Source organism: Phragmites australis, chromosome 4 (genome assembly GCF_958298935.1).
Source record: "Phragmites australis chromosome 4, lpPhrAust1.1, whole genome shotgun sequence".
In the NCBI taxonomy this organism is placed as follows: domain Eukaryota; kingdom Viridiplantae; phylum Streptophyta; class Magnoliopsida; order Poales; family Poaceae; genus Phragmites; species Phragmites australis.
In genome coordinates, this window is record NC_084924.1 from 12,391,305 (window position 1) to 12,411,003 (window position 19,699).

The 19,699-nt window shown below is 45.2% G+C and overlaps 3 protein-coding genes across 3 annotated transcripts; 2 read left to right on the top strand and 1 right to left on the bottom strand.

Annotated features, from left to right (window-relative positions):
- Window positions 1-200: 200 nt before the first annotated feature.
- On the top strand, window positions 201-4,610 carry LOC133914201 (homeobox protein knotted-1-like 4). The gene is made up of 5 exons (XM_062357336.1): window positions 201-550; window positions 694-807; window positions 933-1,044; window positions 3,765-4,030; window positions 4,124-4,610. Exons 1-5 carry the CDS (start codon window positions 326-328, stop codon window positions 4,352-4,354), a joined length of 948 nt encoding a protein of 315 aa, XP_062213320.1. The 5' UTR covers window positions 201-325; the 3' UTR covers window positions 4,355-4,610.
- Window positions 4,611-10,114: 5,504 nt separating this feature from the next.
- LOC133914202 (endo-1,4-beta-xylanase 1-like) lies at window positions 10,115-13,414 on the bottom strand. The gene is made up of 3 exons (XM_062357337.1): window positions 12,782-13,414; window positions 12,509-12,686; window positions 10,115-12,011 (listed from the first exon to the last, which is right to left on the bottom strand). The coding sequence occupies exons 1-3, from the start codon at window positions 13,168-13,170 to the stop codon at window positions 10,341-10,343; spliced, it is 2,238 nt and encodes a 745-aa protein (XP_062213321.1). The 5' UTR covers window positions 13,171-13,414; the 3' UTR covers window positions 10,115-10,340.
- A 1,135-nt stretch (window positions 13,415-14,549) lies between these two features.
- On the top strand, window positions 14,550-15,265 carry LOC133914203 (EPIDERMAL PATTERNING FACTOR-like protein 2). The gene is made up of 2 exons (XM_062357338.1): window positions 14,550-14,727; window positions 14,847-15,265. Exons 1-2 carry the CDS (start codon window positions 14,632-14,634, stop codon window positions 15,105-15,107), a joined length of 357 nt encoding a protein of 118 aa, XP_062213322.1. The 5' UTR covers window positions 14,550-14,631; the 3' UTR covers window positions 15,108-15,265.
- Window positions 15,266-19,699: the final 4,434 nt, after the last annotated feature.

The window sequence follows — 19,699 nt, forward strand, 5'->3', positions numbered from 1 at the left end:
TTCGTTGAATAACCGGATGGCTAGGAATTCAGGTGCGTAGGGGAATAATAGACGCGTCTGTACGGTGGCGTGAGTGTGTCCCACAGAAATAACGTGATTAACATTGACCATTTTCCTTCTCCTTCCATTATTGGAGCCTTTAATTTGTGTCCCATGAGCCATGACTGTCCAGCTATTGTATCCCCCTCCCTCTCCCCCCCACCCCCCGTGTGTGTGTGTGTGTGATCCAGAATGGAAGGCAATCCAATAGACAACCTTCCCTTGCCCTAATGCCTCCTCCCTTCCTCAAACAATTGACCATCCTCAGATAACTAGGTCGACAAACATGGAGCAGGTGCCTCTTGTTGCCAGTGGCTCAAAGGCCACCACGACTCCCTTCTACATCGCCTTAGATCACAGAGCCTCCACATCATCTTCACCGCCGCCATCTGCAGCCTCAGATCCTTCTAGGCAGTCCAACAACGAGATGGGATCAGAAATAATCAAAGCGAAGATCATGTCGCACCCTCTCTATCCGGCTCTCCTGAGAGCCTTCATAGAGTGCCGGAAGGTATGCACAAATATGTATCTCCAACAGATACACAAATTATGGCTGATTTGGTTGACAAAGCATATTGTTTCTTATTTTCCATTCGCGTACCTTCTCTTCTCTAATTTCCATGAGAAAACGCTCTTGATTTCTTGTTACTTGAGGTCGGAGCGCCGCCGGAGGTTGTTGGTCGGCTTTCCGCCCTCGCCAGTGAGGTCGAGATGAATTCAGACGAAAGGCAAGAACAACCAGCAGACCCAGAGCTGGATCAGTTCATGGTAACAACATATCTATATGGTTTACATGGAGTTCATTCTCAGTATTAATTAACTCCTAGATTTTCTGAAACAAAATAACTGCATGCGTATAGCTGAAACAACGGATCTACATTTTCTGTGTGCAGGAGATCTACTGCCATATGTTGGAAAGATCCAGACAGGAGCTCACAAGACCAATTCAAGAGGCCGACGAATTCTTCAAAAGCATGGAGGCCCAGATCGACTCGTTTGCGCTAGGTGATTATGTTCAATTACACTGTTTTAATCTTGAGTTCGTTTTCTTGCTGTCAAATTTGGAAGTAGCAACAGCGCTGACTGTTGCAGTGCAAGTATCCTAGTACATGCTTATTTGCCAGTTAATTAAAACAGAAAACAATTTTCGTTTAAAAAAAGACTGAAAACAAGTGGTGCTGTAGCATTCCATGTGATGTGTTCTCTGTGCTTGTAATCTAGCGGCAACACTAAACATGCATCTTAAGCAAGCTGCGACAAAGAAAAATAAAGATTTGATAGAGAAATTGTCGGTAATCAAGGTTTGAGTAACACTAGGGTTTTTATAAGTGTGGAGACATGAGAAAAGTGCCTAACTCTCCCACAAAAAAGGGCCGGTTGAAAAGCTTTTGTGTGAACAATCAGAACATATATAGATTAGCACTCATGTGCAAAGCTGCAGTGATGCTCCATGCATGTCTTAGGCCCTAAATGAATTTGAAGGTGTTGTGAAAATGTCTAACTACTACAATCAATAAAAGATTCAAAGTTACCCACACCCACCATCTCTAACCACCTGCTTAAATTTTTTGCTGAACTTTGTTGTTGTGCTGAGTGTACTTAATACCAAACACTGCTATTACAAACTATAGCTAATAGTCCCATTGATTGTTGCATGAAACTAACAAAATGCTCTATTGATTAGTTTGCATCCAGGTTAGTTAGTACTACCATCTACATATGGTAGGGTTCTACGTATCCCAATTTTCACCCTATCAGAATTCAGATGTCCAGTTGTCGATCTGGGTGTCATGTGGAGAACTGCTGGAGAGCGGCCAGGAAAATGGAGCCGGCCTCTCTCGCAGCTAGCCGCAGAAGGCCAGCCATTGCATGCTGGATTGCTGAGGGCTAGCTACCTGCCGGTAGCAGTAGTCAGAGCACCACTTGGCAAAGGTTACCCTGCATCTCCAGGCCTCCAGCTATTATCTCTTCTTGCTTACTGTACCCGGCCCGCTGCTGTCAGGGCCAGGCCGGGGTTGGAACCCACGGCGCCAAAGTAACTGACAGATCTTATAGTAGACGCGCCCAGGGCTTCACTACCTCTTGTCGCTCTCTTGGCCGGTGGATCCCTGCTCGTCCGGCGTGCCCCGCGCAAGCCGTCTAATCGGCACGGTCTGCGGTCCGATCATGCTGGTGCTTGCATGGCAGCACATATATGCCAGCATGGACGTGGCTCGTCAGGGCCCGGACATGGCATCGCCATACCATACATGCCAGCGACCAGCCCTGCTAGGCGCTGTGCTTGCACTGCATGGGCATGTGAAGGCCTGGTTCAAATGTTCTCTCTGCGTGTCGCCGTACGTGCCCTTAATTATGACCTAGCTTTCTGGGAATCATAGGGAGTGTAGGGCTGGCTAAATTTGGAAGAGATGATGAGGTTTTTGGAGGGAAAGAGATGATGAGTTTTTTTTTGTAGGGAAGAGATGATGAGTTTGTTGTGGAACGGTGGTGATGGGTGTGCACATGTTTTGTGTTTGGATTAGATTGGTAGTGCATCATTACATGCATCCATGTGCAGCTAATGGCCTGGGTTTGTGAAGTGAAATCATGTGGTTCCTAGTCACCTTAGTTTAGCATGCACATCCTACCAGGGCGAAACCAGCCCTAGGCCTAGCCCTAGACTGGCCATTTAAATTTAGCTTGCGCTCTAAAAATATAACTATTTCTATAGTAAAAACAATAGAAATTTGGGCCATGGCTCGGGCTGAAACCCAGCCTACCATGGGCTTGGGTCCACCCCTGCATCCTACTGCATATGCTAACAGGGTTGGATTAAAATTAATTTGCACCTTTGAATAGCTAGCTTTGGACTCACTAGGGGAAATACAACTCCATATCCACTTATGCACGAATGTCTTATCTCGTCCATCTATTTCTCTCACTTCATATTCATCTATTTGTTAGTTCTCTTATCTACCTTATGATTTTTTTCACTACTCCTTTAACATTACTCAATATAAATGAATTGTTATGATAAACCATGTGTGGGCATTCACATGTGAAATTTGCCTTCCACTATGGACAATGCAACTCACTAGTCACGTGCTTTCATTTTCTGCATGCACCATGGCTTGCAGAAATAAGAACAACATAATGATAACACTCATTGGCGTATACAAGACCAAAATTATGAAAGTGTTAGACGGACAGGACAAACACGGGATAATCATGTCTCATACATACAGGCTCCTGCTGCCTTTCCAGTGCCGGTGCTTCTTCAGCCCCGGGTGCCCCCCAAGCTGGGGCCCTGGTATACACCGGGAGGAATTTCGGAACAAGTGTACAAAAGGTGCTCAGAAGTTTCACCCAGTATTCTACTGTGATAAACTTCTGAGCACCGTAGTGTTAAGACATCAAATTCTGAATACTGATGTTTATAGAACATCCTGAGGACTCATAAGAACTTGTGTGCAGTATGGAAAAAATTGCGTAGCTCTCAGGGGGGTTTCCATGCATTATTACTGGGCCTAATCTATTAGGTAAGAAATATGCTGGGAAGAAACAGTTAAAAGCATGCATATGAGAAGGGAAAACAGTATGTCTCATACAGAATATGTACTGCGGTTCAAGGAATCCTCACCGTGAGCTAGCCCTTCTGATGTTTTTATGAAATTGGGTGATCAAGCTGAACCAAATCTATCGATTATCACCCTTGATTATTTCGCTGATTGCCAATCTTCGAGCAGATGACAACAGCTACGAAGGAGGCGGTTCCTCCGACGAAGATGAGCAAGAAACAGGCGACACGGCCGGGCTGCCGTTGCCGGAGATCGGCAGCCCGTGCGGAGAAGACAAGGAGCTGAAGAACCGGCTCCTGAACAAGTACAGCGGCTACCTGAGCAGCCTCTGGAGGGAGCTCTCGAGGAAGAAGAAGAAAGGCAAGCTGCCGAGGGACGCGCGCCAGAAGCTCCTGCACTGGTGGCAGCTGCACTACAGATGGCCCTACCCATCGGTACGTATCACTACCACGTCGTGTGCATGTCGTAGCTAGCTTTCTGTGGCGTGTTACTAAGAGCTTTGCAACAACTAATGTCGCCGCATGCAGGAGCTGGAGAAGGCGGCGCTGGCGGAGTCGACGGGTCTCGACGCGAAGCAGATCAACAACTGGTTCATCAACCAGCGGAAGCGGCACTGGAAGCCAGCGCCGCCGCCGGCGCTAGCCATGGACTACAGGCTGCACCCGCACGGCGGCGCTTCGAGCCGCTCGGATTCCGCTGCTTTCCGCGTGGAGGGGCGGTACTTCACCGGAGGAAGCCCGTATCCCCGTGGTCCGTGATCGACGTCTGCATGCATGGCGCCGGCCGTGCAATGCCTGTGTGGATGTTTGCCGTACATGCATATATACGTGCTTTGGGTATACACATGGTGTGAGTGTGGATGTGGTGTGTGCCTATATATACACATACAGCACTTTGATGATCTCCTTACTCGGTATACATAGCTAATGTCAAAGCTAAAGTGTAACCTTAATTGTATTTCACTAACATGAGATAAGTTTTTTTTATTCCAAATACATGAGATAAGTTTGCTGCTTGGGGAAATGGCATATATGACTATATGAGTACATATTTTAAGAATGCACACACCCTTGGCATGTACAGTCGATTGGCAACATGGTCACCATTGAACCACACATCATTACTGCGCTTGTGCTTGTGCTTGTGTGTTTGTGCTTGTGTGTAGGTATTTGACAATTTGTCTGTGCTTGTGTGTAGAGAAGTGGTATTTGACAATTTGTCTGTGCTTGTGCTTGTGTGTAGGTATGAGTTGCATGCTACCATGCATGGCGGCAACCGGCGTTTAAACCGGTGTGAACTCTTCAGAATGTTTAGTTGCTACGACCAGGATCAGATCTTTTGCCAAAAATTGCTGATGGTCAAACATTGCGAAGGCTTGAACCGACTATTCCATAAAGAAAGGGTGCGTACCAAGTATAGGAAAACATAGTTCATGAGTCCACACATCATGCATCAAATGAGCATCGAGATTTAACGATTATCATCAGATTCATATCTAAGTCTAAACAGAATGCTAAGCATAAATTTTCTATATAGCAATCACCTAAAATTGCAACGATTGATCAGAAAAAAAGGCCAAAAGCGTCTTCTATTTTTCACCATGCAGCGATGAAGGACAGGATGAGCAACACCGCGTCGCTCTCGAGTCCCCGTCCACCTCCCCCTCTGTCGCCGCTTAGTGCTTCCTGGCTCCGGTGGTCCTCGTGATCCTGTGTCCGTCACCTCCTCCCAACTACCTCCCCTCCTCCAACTCCCGACGCATCTACGTGCTTGCCATGTGGTCACCTCGGCCCCATGCTGGCCCAGTGCCCGACTCAGCTAAGCATGCTTCCTTTGCTTGCCAACCATTGCATCACCGCCCAGGTCGATCTCTCCTGGGCTCAGGCGGGTGCCACTTTCGGGCTTCCTCTTCTTCTCTGATCGGGGCACCTTCCAGCGTTTCTGGGCCTCACCCTACTCCGGCTGCTGCTCTGTCCTTTGTCGAGTGGGTGGCCAGGGGTGGTACAACACCAATGCTGTTCCCTGGCGGTGGCGCCTGTCCTACAGCGTGTGACAAGGAGCTTGAAGTGATCGACAATGATGTTCGACGATGGAGGGCAGTGACGAATGCAGAGCTAAGTAGAAGACGGGGCTCATCCACCTCTCTTTCTCTCTTCTTCTTCTTCCTCCTCCTCTTCTTCTTCCTCTCCTTCTCTCTTTCTTTCTTCCTCTCACTCATTCATGGAAAAAAAAATTGATTAGGGGAGGAGGGGTTTCCAGTGACTACGAAGCAGTAGGAGAGGCTGGAGTCCCTGAATCCGTCGCTGATGGAGGGCATTCAGTGACCATTGTCCCTCAGCTCAGTGGCCGTGTGCGCGTGGCGCCCAGACCCAAGACTCTGTTCTCCTTCATTTCCATTATCTGGTCATTTCTATTTTGCTACCGCCCTGTTCTTTTTGGTTGCATGCTACCTCTCCCAGGGAGGTCTTCAACAAATTCGGTGTGGCCAATACCTTGAATTCTCACTTCTGTGTGCCTCCCGAAAGGTTCGCCGTCTCAGAACATTGACCAACTTCATTGTTGCCCACAGTAGTGCTTCCCTAGAGGGACCTCTCTTCTCTTCTTCGCCACCTTCGACTCCGCCATGGATGCTCTGCTCCGAGCTCCCGATATGGTCCCTGACAAGCCGGCCCACCGTCTCCTAGTTCAGATTTGAATGCTCTTCCCCGGACTCTCCCACGTTTCCGGCCCTGGGCTTTGCGACCATGGGAGTCCTGCCCGCCCGAACTGTTTTATATGTTAATGGGATCTTAAATATTTAAAAGAAATGTTATATATTCGAGAGTTATATCAGATATGGGGTGTAAAAAGTTAGATATCTGTCGGACATAGGATATTCTAAGACTACCGATAACTATCTAAGTTTATCTTTCGAAATAGATAATTTTTTCATATAGAGTTATGTAGAGATAATTTTTTTATAAAAAATGTAACTCTCGATAAAATCTACAAATTTTTAGTTGATATCTTTTTATTTAAAATAATTAATATATTCAAATAATTAATAAAAGATCAGTATATTGATCACTCGTAACTTCTTCAATTTTATTCTAACATAACTCTTTCTATAAGAGTATATTGCTGATTTACTTGTTGTACCTTTAATATAGTTGAGTTTAGATATGTGAAATAGACGAACAATTATAACATATGCGATATATATAGTTGCTGTTTTTACTCCATATTCAAATAAATATTCGTGGTCGATATTATCGGTATCTGACTCATCACATATTTGATCTGTATTAATGACCGAAACTATTCATATCTATATATCTAACATAATTTATATCTAGCTCTGATTTTAATAAAAAAATATAAAATATAATATAGAATCAATAATATTCGTCCGTATCTAATCGGATTATACACCTAACGAAATCTGGTCTAGATGAGGAACTAGCGCTCCATGATGTGGCTAACCTATCCCCTTTCGGTGCTCCCTTCGTGGATTTGGACTACGTGGACCTCTCATCTGATCCCTTTGAGTCCTATGGGGGCCCTTTCACTCTAGTTTCGGTGGATAAAGTTGGAAGGACCAATGCCAGTCTAAGAGGTGAGTGTAAATTAGGGATTTTAAAACTAATCGGTTCAAATCATTAAGATAAATTTAAATTAGTTTTTATTTAAATATGTTCTAAATTTATCTAGTATGATTATTTATAATAAATCTTAAGTTCTAATTAGATATGACAATCGAATACGGCGGGTACAAATAGTGCTTAGTCATACTCGTACCTGTCAATTTTTACCTATCCATAGTTATATCTGTGAACACCCGTGGGCAAAGAGTAAGCGCCAAACTCATCACCCACGGATATACTCGTTTACCCGCGGACCATATATCTATAACTAGTAACAATGTGAACAATCTGAAGTTCTAAACAATATATAGTAACTATGCAAGTAGCAGTGTAGGCAACGCGACAAGAAGGAAGAGATATTGGGGAAAAAATTCAAGCAAGCTTCTTCCTATGCCATGCAATGTAAGTTTTCCTCAAAGTTGAAAGACAAATTTAACAAATAAGCAATCATCAGCAAGGGAACTCAAACACGCACAGGAGGATCATAACACCTCAGTGTCAGAATGAAAATAATGAAAATTCAACAACTAAATTCCTTCATAGATTAAACCATGTACAAGACAATGCAATTCCCCACCTAAGGATCATAACCCTTTTACAACTGACAATCCTACAAGCCCAGTAATCAAATTGAAAAAGCTAAACTGCTTCCCAACCACACCCCAATACATAATCACAGGAAATTCCACTTAAACTTTCTCTAATCCACCCAAAACAAAACACTTATGAAACAGACGTGTTAGCCATCAGAAGAAACGAAAACAGAGTAGATCAGAACATCTGAAAAACCCTTCCATAAAGCTGCAGCGAAGGACCAATCACCTCTGCAGGAACACAACCGCACTTCAGAGCCAAACCAAAGAAAGCGACTTAGAAACAGCACCAAATCGAAAATTCCGTTACGTCCTCGATCTTGTACGAGCCTGGTGTCACATCTTATTAGTGTATATAGTATAGGATATATAAGATATATTTGTTATGATAGGCTAGAATTAAATTCTATTCTATCTCTAAAATTGCTTAATAGCTTTACTTTATATATTTAGCCTTCGAGACTCAATACAATACACAAAATATATAATTCACCAATTCTATTTCTCTTACATGATATCATGAGTTTAAGTTATAGTCATAGGCCTCAAACCCTAGCCATCGCCAGCTTTCGCATAGTGCGCCTCGGGGAGATTGATCTCCATGATCTTCACCGGGAGTAGCGCCACCCGTACCTAGGCTTCGCACCGTCGATCGTGTTGATTGGCTACCCTAGGAAGTCTTTTTTCGATCTCTTGATCAGGTTTTTCTCTCTCGATTGTTGCCGGTGTTTCTCTTTGTTTTTTTCGATCTAAGATTGGTTTGCATCGCCCACCGCCTGTCGATCTCGCGCGCCTGCATCGACCACACATCTCCCTCGACCACGGTTGTCCTCGACCTCCGACCCCGACCACAGCTACCCTAACCAGCATCCTTGACCACGGCAATCCTCCACCTCCGACCTTGACCATGTCGCTCGACCACGGGTAACCTCAACCTGTCATATGCGCCATCGAGCCATCACACCATCGAGCGCCTATGCCCGTGGCCACGTCGTCATCGCCTCCTAGCACCACCCTTCGGGTGTGGTCACCAGGGTCACCTCCCGCTCGTCCTCGCCATCTACGCCAGCTTCAGTCCGAGTCAGCACTGATTTGCCACAGCTCCAGTACGCCGTCGCCACCATTGCTAGTCGAGTCGATGGATAGATCACGCTGATTTTGTGTACTTATGCGCCCGTGTTAGTGTTCTGGGCTTGCACCCCTCTCCACGACAACATCCACGGCTACTCGTCTCGCTCTCGGTTACCTTGACATCAGGCACAAGGGCTATCATCTGCATGAGCAACTCGTCGATTTCTCCAATCACAACATCTGCATTGCGTTGTTAGGATTAGATCCTATCATGTCTCTATAGTTGCTTGATATCTAAACTCTCTATACTCTATATATTCAGCCCTCGAGACACAATGCAATACACAAAATATACAATTCCACCAATTCTATTCCTCTTACACATCTGAGAGGCACAAAATTGCAAAACCAAAATTCGCATAAAACACCAAATTTGAAGGGGAGCCAAAATTTACAATTTTACAGGCAGAATTTTGATCCTTACGTCGAGCTACCGCTGCACCATGTATGGGCACTTCTTGGGTCGGCGAGGGGGCCGCGTCCCTCCGATCACCGCAAAATCCTCGGCAATCTCCTCCTTGGACAGGAGATATGAGTATGTTTTACTCATACCTATATTTGTATTTGTTTATTCGTCGGTTAGTTTTTTTTTTGGTCCACAAATGTACTTGTTGATATCAAATACTAATATACTCGACCCTATTAGAGTATTTACTCACGGGTAAACTGGTTAAATTGCCATTACTAGTTTCAATCCCGGTAACTACGTATGCAATTATGTGAATCCTCTCCCCCCCCCCCCCTCGAAAAACAAAATTTCAACAATTTCTTTATTATTTGTTACTAACAAAACTACAAACTAATCTAGGGCTATAAGAAAGTATTTTTGACTAGAATCCTAATGTATCATCATTTATCACTAAACCCATATACTATTTATTTGACTATTCATTAGTCAAAACTGAACTTTCAAAATGAGTATGCGCCGACAAACAATCAAGCATGGAGTGTCTGTTGAGGTCATTGATTTTTGGATAACGTTAGGAAGAACTTATTACCAAGATCTTAAATCAATTTTTAAGTCAGTAGGTACATGAAAAGGCACTGGTTTGTAAATTGTTCGAAGGGAAAATGTTGGAATGATTGAGTATTCCATTCAGAGAAAAAAAATTACCATAAAAGAACAGAAATATGTACACCGCAGAATATTAATTTATCCATAATCCGTTCGTAGTATTGTGATTTTGTGTTACATAAAAAATGCACATGCATATGTATATAACGAGTTGATAAACATACATATGAATTTGACTAGCCCCTTATTTCTCGCACATTTGGGCTACCTTGCTAGCTAGGAATAAGTACAACAATGCATATTATAGCTAGGACGTCGATTTGTACCACATTTCCCGCCATATATATACAAGTATAGCTCTTGTGTGCGGGCGCATTAATGTTCACACTTTAATATTGAGAACCATAGGCGCGTCGTCCTTGTCGACGGTGAATGTCTGCGAGACCTTGCCGGTCGGGGTGGTCACGTCGACGTGGTACTCGCCGTGGTGCCCGCGGAACTTGAACTCGCCGTTCTCGTCGGCGTGGCCGTGCGTGTGCGTGAGCCACTCGCGCTTGAGCTGCAGCAGCCGCCGACCTGCCTCGTTGATCTGCCCCTCGGCGTCGACGAGGTGCGCGTCGTCGCGGCTCATGAAGAGCTCCCAGAACCCCCAGAGCATGACGCCCTCCACGGCCGGGTGCGCGTACGCCTCCCGCAGCATCACCTCCAGGTCGTCGGCACGCACGTGCTCGTTCGCGCACGACACGTCCAGCTCCGTGAACCAGAGCGGCAGGCCGAGAACGGCGAGCCGGTCGAGCACCGCGCGAACCACCGGCCCCACCGGGTTGCTCACGTGGCCCTGCAGCCCGACGCCGCCCACGGGCGCGCCCTGCTCCTGCAGCCCGATGATCTGCTCGATGTACGCCTCGGGCGTTGCGCGGATGTCGCACATGCTCTCGACGTTGTAGTCGTTGACAAACAGCAGCGCGTCCGGGTCGAGCTCGCTCGCCGTCTTGAACATGGTGGCACGGATGTCCTTGCCGAGCTTGTCCTGGTAGAAGGACCCGTGCAGCATCTCGTTGTTCACGTCGTAGTGCTTGAACTTGCCCTTGTACCGGGTGAGCAGCCCGTTGAGCCGGCTCTTCACGGCGGCGGACAGGTCGTCGGTGGACAGCGTCTTGACCCACTGCTGCACCGCGTTGTCCACCTCCCAGAAGATGCAGTGGCCGCGCACGGACATGCCGTGGTCGGAGCAGAGGCGGAGGAGGTCGTCGGCGTCGTTGTAGTAGAGCTGCCCCCGCTGCGGCTCCGTCCAGTACCACTTGAGCTCGTTCCCGAACACCGCCCAGTTGAAGTTCTTGGTGAAGAAGTCCACGAAGTCCTCGTTGTCCATGTTGGTGCGCATAATGCACGAGCCCAGTGGGAAGCTGTTCGACACCTGGTGCACACGCACCTCCACACCGTCCGCCTCCTTGACGGTGGCGCCGTCCGCGCCCGTCAGCTTCAGCACGACGTCCCTCTTGCGAACCTTGTCCGTGAGCTTCTTGAGGTGCTTGACGCGGGCCTTCCGGTCGACTGGGAACACCTGGAGGCCGGCGACCATGAGGTCGACGCTGGCGTCGGGACCCTGGACGTACACCATGACGCGGTTCGCCGGCTTGGCCTCGACGCGGAACGAGCCGCCGACCTCGTACCAGCGCTCGTCGCGCGCCAGGACCTGCCCGCCGTTGATCCACTGGCTGTCGACGGTGACCGCGACGTTGATGCACTGCGGCGCGCCGTTCATCTGCCCGCCGACGCGGACCCAGGCGGAGACCTGGTAGGTGGCGTAGAGGGTTAGCTTGTCGGTGATGATCTGCGCGGGGCCCATCCATGTCTGAGTGCGGTTGGTGACGTGGATGTGCTTGCCGTTGAGCGGATCGTCGTCGAGCGCGAGGGACTCCTGCGCCATGGGAGGGAGCACGCGCGGCGCGCCGTCGTGGATGGCGAGAGTGCAGGGGCCCAGAGGGAACCAGCCGTCGAGGCCGTCGTCCAGGTTGCTGTTCTGGATGATGTTGGCGCCGTATTCAAGATTCTGCAGCAACAAGTTGATTGCGTTCATCAGCAGGGACATTGAAGTTTATCTGACACACTATTGAATTTGTTATTTTTTTGACCGAAAACTGTTAAAAATTTATCTGTTCTGTTTATCCAACTCCACAGGTAGTATGTCATTTTCAGAAATCCGTGAAGAAACATTTTCAGAAATCCATTTTTTTAAAGTTGATCAAATCTAGCTTAAAAAAAACTTGGATGTGGAGCTTTAGTGATTGAGAGTATCTAGTTAGCCATTGAATTTTTATTTTAAATTAAAAATAAAAATTTAAATTAATTTATTTATCATACAAATTCTAAGTTTTTAATATAGATCTCGGAAGGAGGCTATACCAAATAAGCCCTATATATCCTAGCAAGATGCCGTAATGATATATTAATGATTCAAGACTACTCATTTCATAAGAGAAAACTGCAGTAGAGTGAACCGAGTGAAAATACGTGCTATGTGCATGCGAAAACGAGTATTCCGTTCACCTCGAAGTCCGGTGCGGGCGCCGGCGGGGCCTTCTGCGCGTGCTTCATCACCAAGCTGTCGAGGAGCAAGTCGACGCCGGCCGGCGGCCCTTCGATGTAGATGGCCGCCTTGGCCACCGTGGAGTTGAGCAGAATCTTACCCTGCAGCTGCACCCATTCCTTGTCCGACGCCTGCGACCTGCACCGAATAAAAACGCACGAGACGACTTCCTCCGTCAGAAACCGCGCGCGAAAACGCACCGTTCTCGACCCCGGCTTCAAGAATGAGCTTACTTGCCGACGCCAAGGTACTGCTGCCTGCCGTCTGCCGTCTGCACGCCGAGCGTCGCGCGCACCTCGCACGGCTGCACGGCGCCGCCGCCGCTACCGGCCCCGGCCGAGAGACGCACGGTGGCCGTGGCCTCGTAGAGCAGCTTGCGCTGCAGCCGCGCCGTGACGTCCTGCTGCACGCCGTTCCACGTGTCCGTCCTCCCGGTCGCCGCCACGAAGTACTTGCCGTTTACGGGGAGCACCTTGCCGTCGTCCAGCGAGTCGTGCAACTCGATCTTGCACCCGCTCCCCGTCCAGTTGTCCAGCCCGTCGTCGAATTCCGGGTTGAGGATGATGTTGTCGTCGCCGGCGCCGTCCCCGAGCGCACGCCCTGCATCGCCACCGACCGCCATCGCAATGCTAGCTTGCGTCAAGCACTCAAGTACCGAGCTATGCAGATTAGTTAGTTAATCGAGCTGGTTAATCTGATGAGACCAATGCCAAGAACGGTCACATATATATACCGACCGCGAGTTCAAACGCAGACACCGAGAGACCAAGCAACAAACCGAGCAAGAAATGTGGCTGGGATTGCAAGCTACGTACAGAAAGAAATTTTACATCGGTTTCACCTTGACGGTCACTTGATCCGCCTCTTGCTCGTGGTTAATGATCCGACGCATCCGCACATGATATGCCTTGGCTCGGATGGTTGCTTCAGCTTAGGAGTTTAACCAGGCGCCATCATCTGCGTGATCCCAAGTCTTGCACCGCAATATAAGGCTCGTCTAGGACCTCTCGTTTTCTCTGGAAATGCTCTGCGCATGGACGAGCAGGGCAGGGCAGGACAGACGTTGGAGTGAAGGCAGGAACGACCTGAAACACACTAACGCCAGTGGTTCAGTTTCTCAGTAGATTGTGCTTGAGCAAATAGCGCTTAAGAGCGGGAAGATCACGGCAAGTAGGGGAGATGGTGCTTCGCACGCGCGGAACGGCAGTCGTAAACTGAAATTGGATTTGGCGGTTGGTTCGTCGTGGTCGTTGGGAAGGATGGCTGCTATTAGCTTGCTGGAGCAGGGAGCATAATGGATCATTCGGCCCGTGTAGAAGGGATAATTTCACAATGTGGTGCTCAGTACCGTCTATCTCAACTGTCTATTTACGTTAAGATTTAAAGGATTAGGTAAAATAAAAGATAAGTAAAAAGAAGAATAAAGAGGGGTGTTTGGTCGAGTAGACGGTGTGTACACAGTATTCTGCGGAGTTGTATTTTCCAGCCCATGCACTAGCAGGCCACAGCAGCCGTGTTGGGCTGCATGAGCGACGGTGGGCTGCCAATTGTTGAGCCCCTACTGATTCGCGTGTTCGAGCAGCGAGCGTTTGTTTTGGGCCGGAGAAGCCGATGGCACAAGAGATGGATGGGCCGCGGCCCTGATCGTAATGTACTCCGAATGAGATTGAATGCATTCCTTCTGCATTCATGTTTCTGAAGATGGGAGCTGGAGCCTGTCGATTAGGTCCCATTAAAATGTGACGAAAAGAACCGTGTGATTTCACTATGAATGGATGATATCCCCAACACACTACTAACATTAGTGCATGATGCACACCGAAAGCGAGCTGACAAAAGGGAAAAGCTCAAAGCAAGCCTGAGTCAGTTGTGTTTCTTACCATCTGTTCTCTTCCTGAGAGAATCCGACCATGAGTCCGACTAAACTCTGAGGACGGTATGCGGGCGCGCGCATAAAACGCCTGCACGCGCATTGCCGTCTGCGCTCCGAAGACTCAGCTGGTCGCCAACTTTTGCCTTTCTTCTCCTCATCATCGCCTCCCCCATTCGTCCCCCACTAGCTTTTTCCGATCTCCATCATCAAATGGGCCACCTTTTCCTGCTCCTGCTAGCTCTCCTCCTCGCTGGTTCCACGCACGCTTACACCAGCCATGGCCATGACAAAGCTGCCTTCACTGAGGTCAGTGTTAATCAGACAGTTTCATTGTAGAACTCTTGCTTAAGTAGCTGCATTTTTTCCCATTTCTTAGGTCCTTTTTTCCCGTAAACTGAGAGCTCCTGTTTTGACGATTTTCGTAGGAGAAGAGCATTGCCGGCAGCAGAGGCGTGATCGGATCAAGGCCACCGAGCTGCGAGGGGAGGTGCCGGTCGTGCGGGCACTGCGAAGCGGTGCAGGTCCCCATATCTCCACAAGAGCTGCAGATGAAGAAGCTTGGCCATGGCAGCAGAGCTGCTGCTAGCACTGGTGGAAGAGCAATGCCTGCTTCCTACGACGACCACTCCAACTACAAGCCACTGAGCTGGAGATGCAAGTGTGGGCGGCTGATCCTGGACCCTTGAAACGCACCATTAGAAGCAATTTGCTTGTGGATAAAATAGCATTAGGATCTTTTGGAGTTTGTTGGTGATTTTCTTTCCTTTCTCACTTCCTCATATGAGGTGGTGTTATCCTTTTGTTTTGCTTGAACGTGGGAAGAACTAATGTTCCAATTCATCCTTTTTTGCCCGTGGTGATCTGTGATCACTGGAGAACTTACGTTCCCCTTTGTAGTGGCTGGTAGGTTCTTCTACTTCCTGTTCTTGATCCAAGATGTGGAGGAGGAACCTATGACTTCACACTTTTTAGCAATTAAGTGATCCAAGTGCACATGCGTCTGTGTTGCTGTCACTTTACCCAGTAAAAGTTTCACTCAACATTAGAGTGATTACTTATAAATTGTTATGTTTTATACTTGCTACGTTTTAATTTTTTTTTGCAGTTTAATTGTCTATCTTTGACTTGACCATTGGCGTTGGCAAACAGAGCGTGGAGTACTAGGTTACTACCAGTGAACAATAAGCCACTTCGTTTAAGAACATTAGCCTGCTTCTTCCTCGCATTGGATTACAGCTTCGTCAGTCGTTTTACACTCTTCTCTCCAGTCTTAGACATCCATTAGAAATACAGATAAATGGTTCCTCGTGTCAAAAGATAAAAAGAAACAGTTCCTTGAAAATAGCAGCTGCATGAAAAAGAAAGGGTGTTCAACGGCACTAGGCACTAGCTAACCTGTGCCAATTCGAGCTAGATGATTTTTTGAAATAATATTATTTTAGAAGAAAATTGTAAAATATTATTTAAAATGAGAAATTTGAAGAAATAACTGCCAATAGGCAATTGAAGCTACTTAGCGGCAATCGGAGTGCCAATATCCTATTTGGTACACACGTGAAGGTCTGTAGGCACTTCAATTGACGACGAGTCTGATATCTCGTAAATGATATTTAAAGAAAAATTTATTTTTTCATACAAATTTGGATGTCGATAATCTTTATATAAAAATTATACCTATCGATAATATCTATAACTTTACAATTAAATAATTTCCACTTCAATAAGTTTAGATGCTCCAAAAGTGACTAGAAATTCCAGATCTAAAATTTATAATCACTTTTTAACATCTAAACGGATTGAATGGAAAAATATTCAACTACAAAATCGTAGATATCGTCGATGGATACAATTTTTATATAAAAACCATCTTCATCCCAGATTATATAGAAGATTATGATTTTTTGTTTAAATATTATTTGTAGCACATATGACCTGTCGATAATTAGAATGTTAACACGCATGCAAAATTACATATCAGCTATCCAGTTGAAATTAGTCAGCACTAGGATTGTCGACAAGAGACTAGTCAATAATTAAAGTACTGACCATCACCTAATTCTATGACTTTTCTATATTAAATATTATTTTTGTAAAATTTTAATAGAATAATATTATTTCAGAAAAGCCATACGGCACACAGCTAGCATATGCAGTGACCAGACTTACGTACCTGACCGATCGAAAAGGCCGACCCTTTTCCGGATAGTCATGACTCAGGACTGGCCAGGGGCCGGGAGCCGACGTGACCTCACCGGAGTCCGGACCACCACTACTTTATATGATCGATAATGCTACTCTTCTTATGGGACCCCATTCCAACAATTACAGTGGTCATTTTTTATAATATTTTATTGTAATTTGTATTTTGTTGTGTTGTAGACTATATATATATAAATGTTTCGGTGTTTAAATTTAATATTTCAAACATTATAAAAATTTATTGTCATAGTTATTTTTGAATGTTACATCTCAGAATCTCTTGCGTACAGATTCGGGCCCGAAAAAATTATCTATTTGAGTTAATTTCTATATTTTCGTATGTTCAATATTTCAGATGTTTAAATTTAACGTTTCAGACGTTATGAAAATTTATTGCTATAGTTATTTTCGTATGTTGCATCCAATTCTACACCACGTGTAACATAACGGGATGTTGCGGTGGAAATTTTTCTCTCGGAATCGTATGCATACAACAAGTTATTTTGGTGCATTTTTTCAATGTTGCAAACGTTGACTTCAGATGTTGCAAACGCTATTTTTAGATGTTGCAACAGACTATTAATTGGACAAGACGATGAATCGGATGTCCGCGCGATGTTGCGTGCAACATATCAACATGTTGCGGTAGGAATTTTTTACTCTCAATCGTGCGGCTACAAGGTGGTTTAAGTAGTCTGATCCAACAACGCGGAATCATCTGGAGCTACGGCCTGTATCAGATGCCCGGGTGCTAGGGGTGTCGTTATATGATCGGTCGACTCGACAGGTAGCAACCGATTTTTTGGAAATACAAATTGGGCACATATATCTCACAGTATATTCATTTTGTTTAATATTTATTTATCTATTAATTCTTTCATATATATTATAAATTTTTTATCTATTTCTACAGTATAAATCTTAATATAAATAAACAGTTATGATAAACCATATATCCGTATATCTTATGGAAATTTTCCTCCCCTCCCTCTTTCACTTAGTATACTCCTTTGTTGATGTTTGTCACATAGTTTGTTTATCTATTAGCATGTTCAAACATAGTTATGTAAATGCAGTGATGATGTAATAATAAAGCAGGCTACATATATTGTATGGTGTAGAGACATGAAACTCTTTTCTATTAAAAAAGTTAATGAAACTCTTTTCTATTAAAAAAGTTAATGTTTGTTGAGTTGTGTATTTGAGAAACTAAGTTAAAGTGTGTCTTAATTTATATGTAATGGGTGGTTGAAAAGTTTGTGGATTTAGTTTGGTGATATGGAATTGCTTGAGTATATTTATATTTTGTAAATATAATTATACCTGACCTAATGTGAAAAGGAAATGAAATTTATATTTTTGTCTCTGAATCTAGAGAAATTGTACTCACCAGATGATCCGGCGTGTAAAAAATTGTACACACAGCGTAATTCGATGATTAGAGGCAGTGCACGCCGAAGAATTCTTTCTTTACTAGCAAAATTTAAATGTTGCACCGGATAGTCCGGTGCTCAGGGATGTGAACACCAGACGGTTTTTCAAATAAGTCTATTTTTGGTGCTAGAGAGAAAATACACACCGAACAGTCCGATGATGAGCTATGTGAGCATCAAAGGCTTCACCGGACCATTAACAAAGATGTTGCAAAATGAGGTCTGATGTAGTTATACTCACCGAATGATCTGATGATGGACCTTGTACTCACCGGAGAGTTTTCTAAGAGGTTTGTAGAAAAGAAATCATTATACTCATCGGATAATCCGGTGTTCAGAGATTGTACACATCGGAACATTCGGTGTTCATGTTTTTCTTCAGACTATCTTTTTCAATAGGGATTTGATTTGAACTAACCTATGATAAGTTTGCATGGTGTTTTAGAGATACATGTATGCTTGTCTCATGATGTGTAGGTGATGGATGTAACTTGGCGACCGACGACGGGATGATCGGGGCCAAGTGGGGTGCTTAGTGCCAGACGATTGAGGAGGTCGGACGGAGTCGAGGTTGATCCTAGCTGTGCATATAGAGGTCAAGCAAAGCTTGAAAGGAAGGATGCAGATGGTATATTGACAAAGTCAAGCGAAAGAAATGCCAGTGCAAGTGACAAGGCTGTCCGAGGGATCGGGAGCGGGAGAGACTTGCCGACGATATAGATCATAAGACTGAGTACACGCGTCGACATCGGGATGCTTGCTTGAGGTCAAAGCAAGCAATTGTGAGTCACGGTTTGAGAAGCGTGCAAGGCAGTTTCGCGATTTGACCTCAAAACCGTAGAAGGGGTGAAGTGCATGTGGCATCATCGTGAAGCTAGCGTCGAGGCGAAGCTAAGTTGTGAAGGTGTCATGACCATTCGATGGACGGAGCAGAAAATAAACTAAAATACCTTGATGCTAGGTAGAAGGCCATTATAAGCTAGCGGTATTTTGGGAACAAGAAAGTTAAAGACTAAACTACCTCCTTAGACCTATAAATATAGGAGTAGAACTATAGGGAAGGCCTGAGCCAAACATTTATGTTTGTGAGCTAGGATTTTAAAGGAGAAGAGAGCAATGTTAAAAAAATCGTTGATCGGTAGCTGATCGACCGACCGGGGAATAGGGATTAATCGATTAATCAGGGATTAACTGAATTAATCGGTCGATAATTAATCAGTTGGTATAAAGTACTTATGTAAACATGTATAAGATGCAAAGAAATAACTAGGACAACAAAATGTTACCTTGATGGCTTGATGTTGTAGTTTTGATGACGAATGCTTGATCGGAAGGCGATAAATCTGCAAAATAAATAACAATCTATGAGTATGTGTTTCAAATATAAACTATAAATTTCAAAAAATGGCAACAATCATTCTCATTCAACCAAACACATAAAAAATAGACTCAAAAATCTTAAAAATAGATAAAAATGATAACATTCCAGCACACATGACAACAATTCACACATAATAGTAGTTCACGCAATCACAATTCACATATAGACACATAGTTCGTCTAACTCAAATAAGTTCTATGTAGCAAAGTAAATAAGTTGACAAGTTGTAGGCTCAAATATCCATTGGTTCATCCTCTTCATTCCC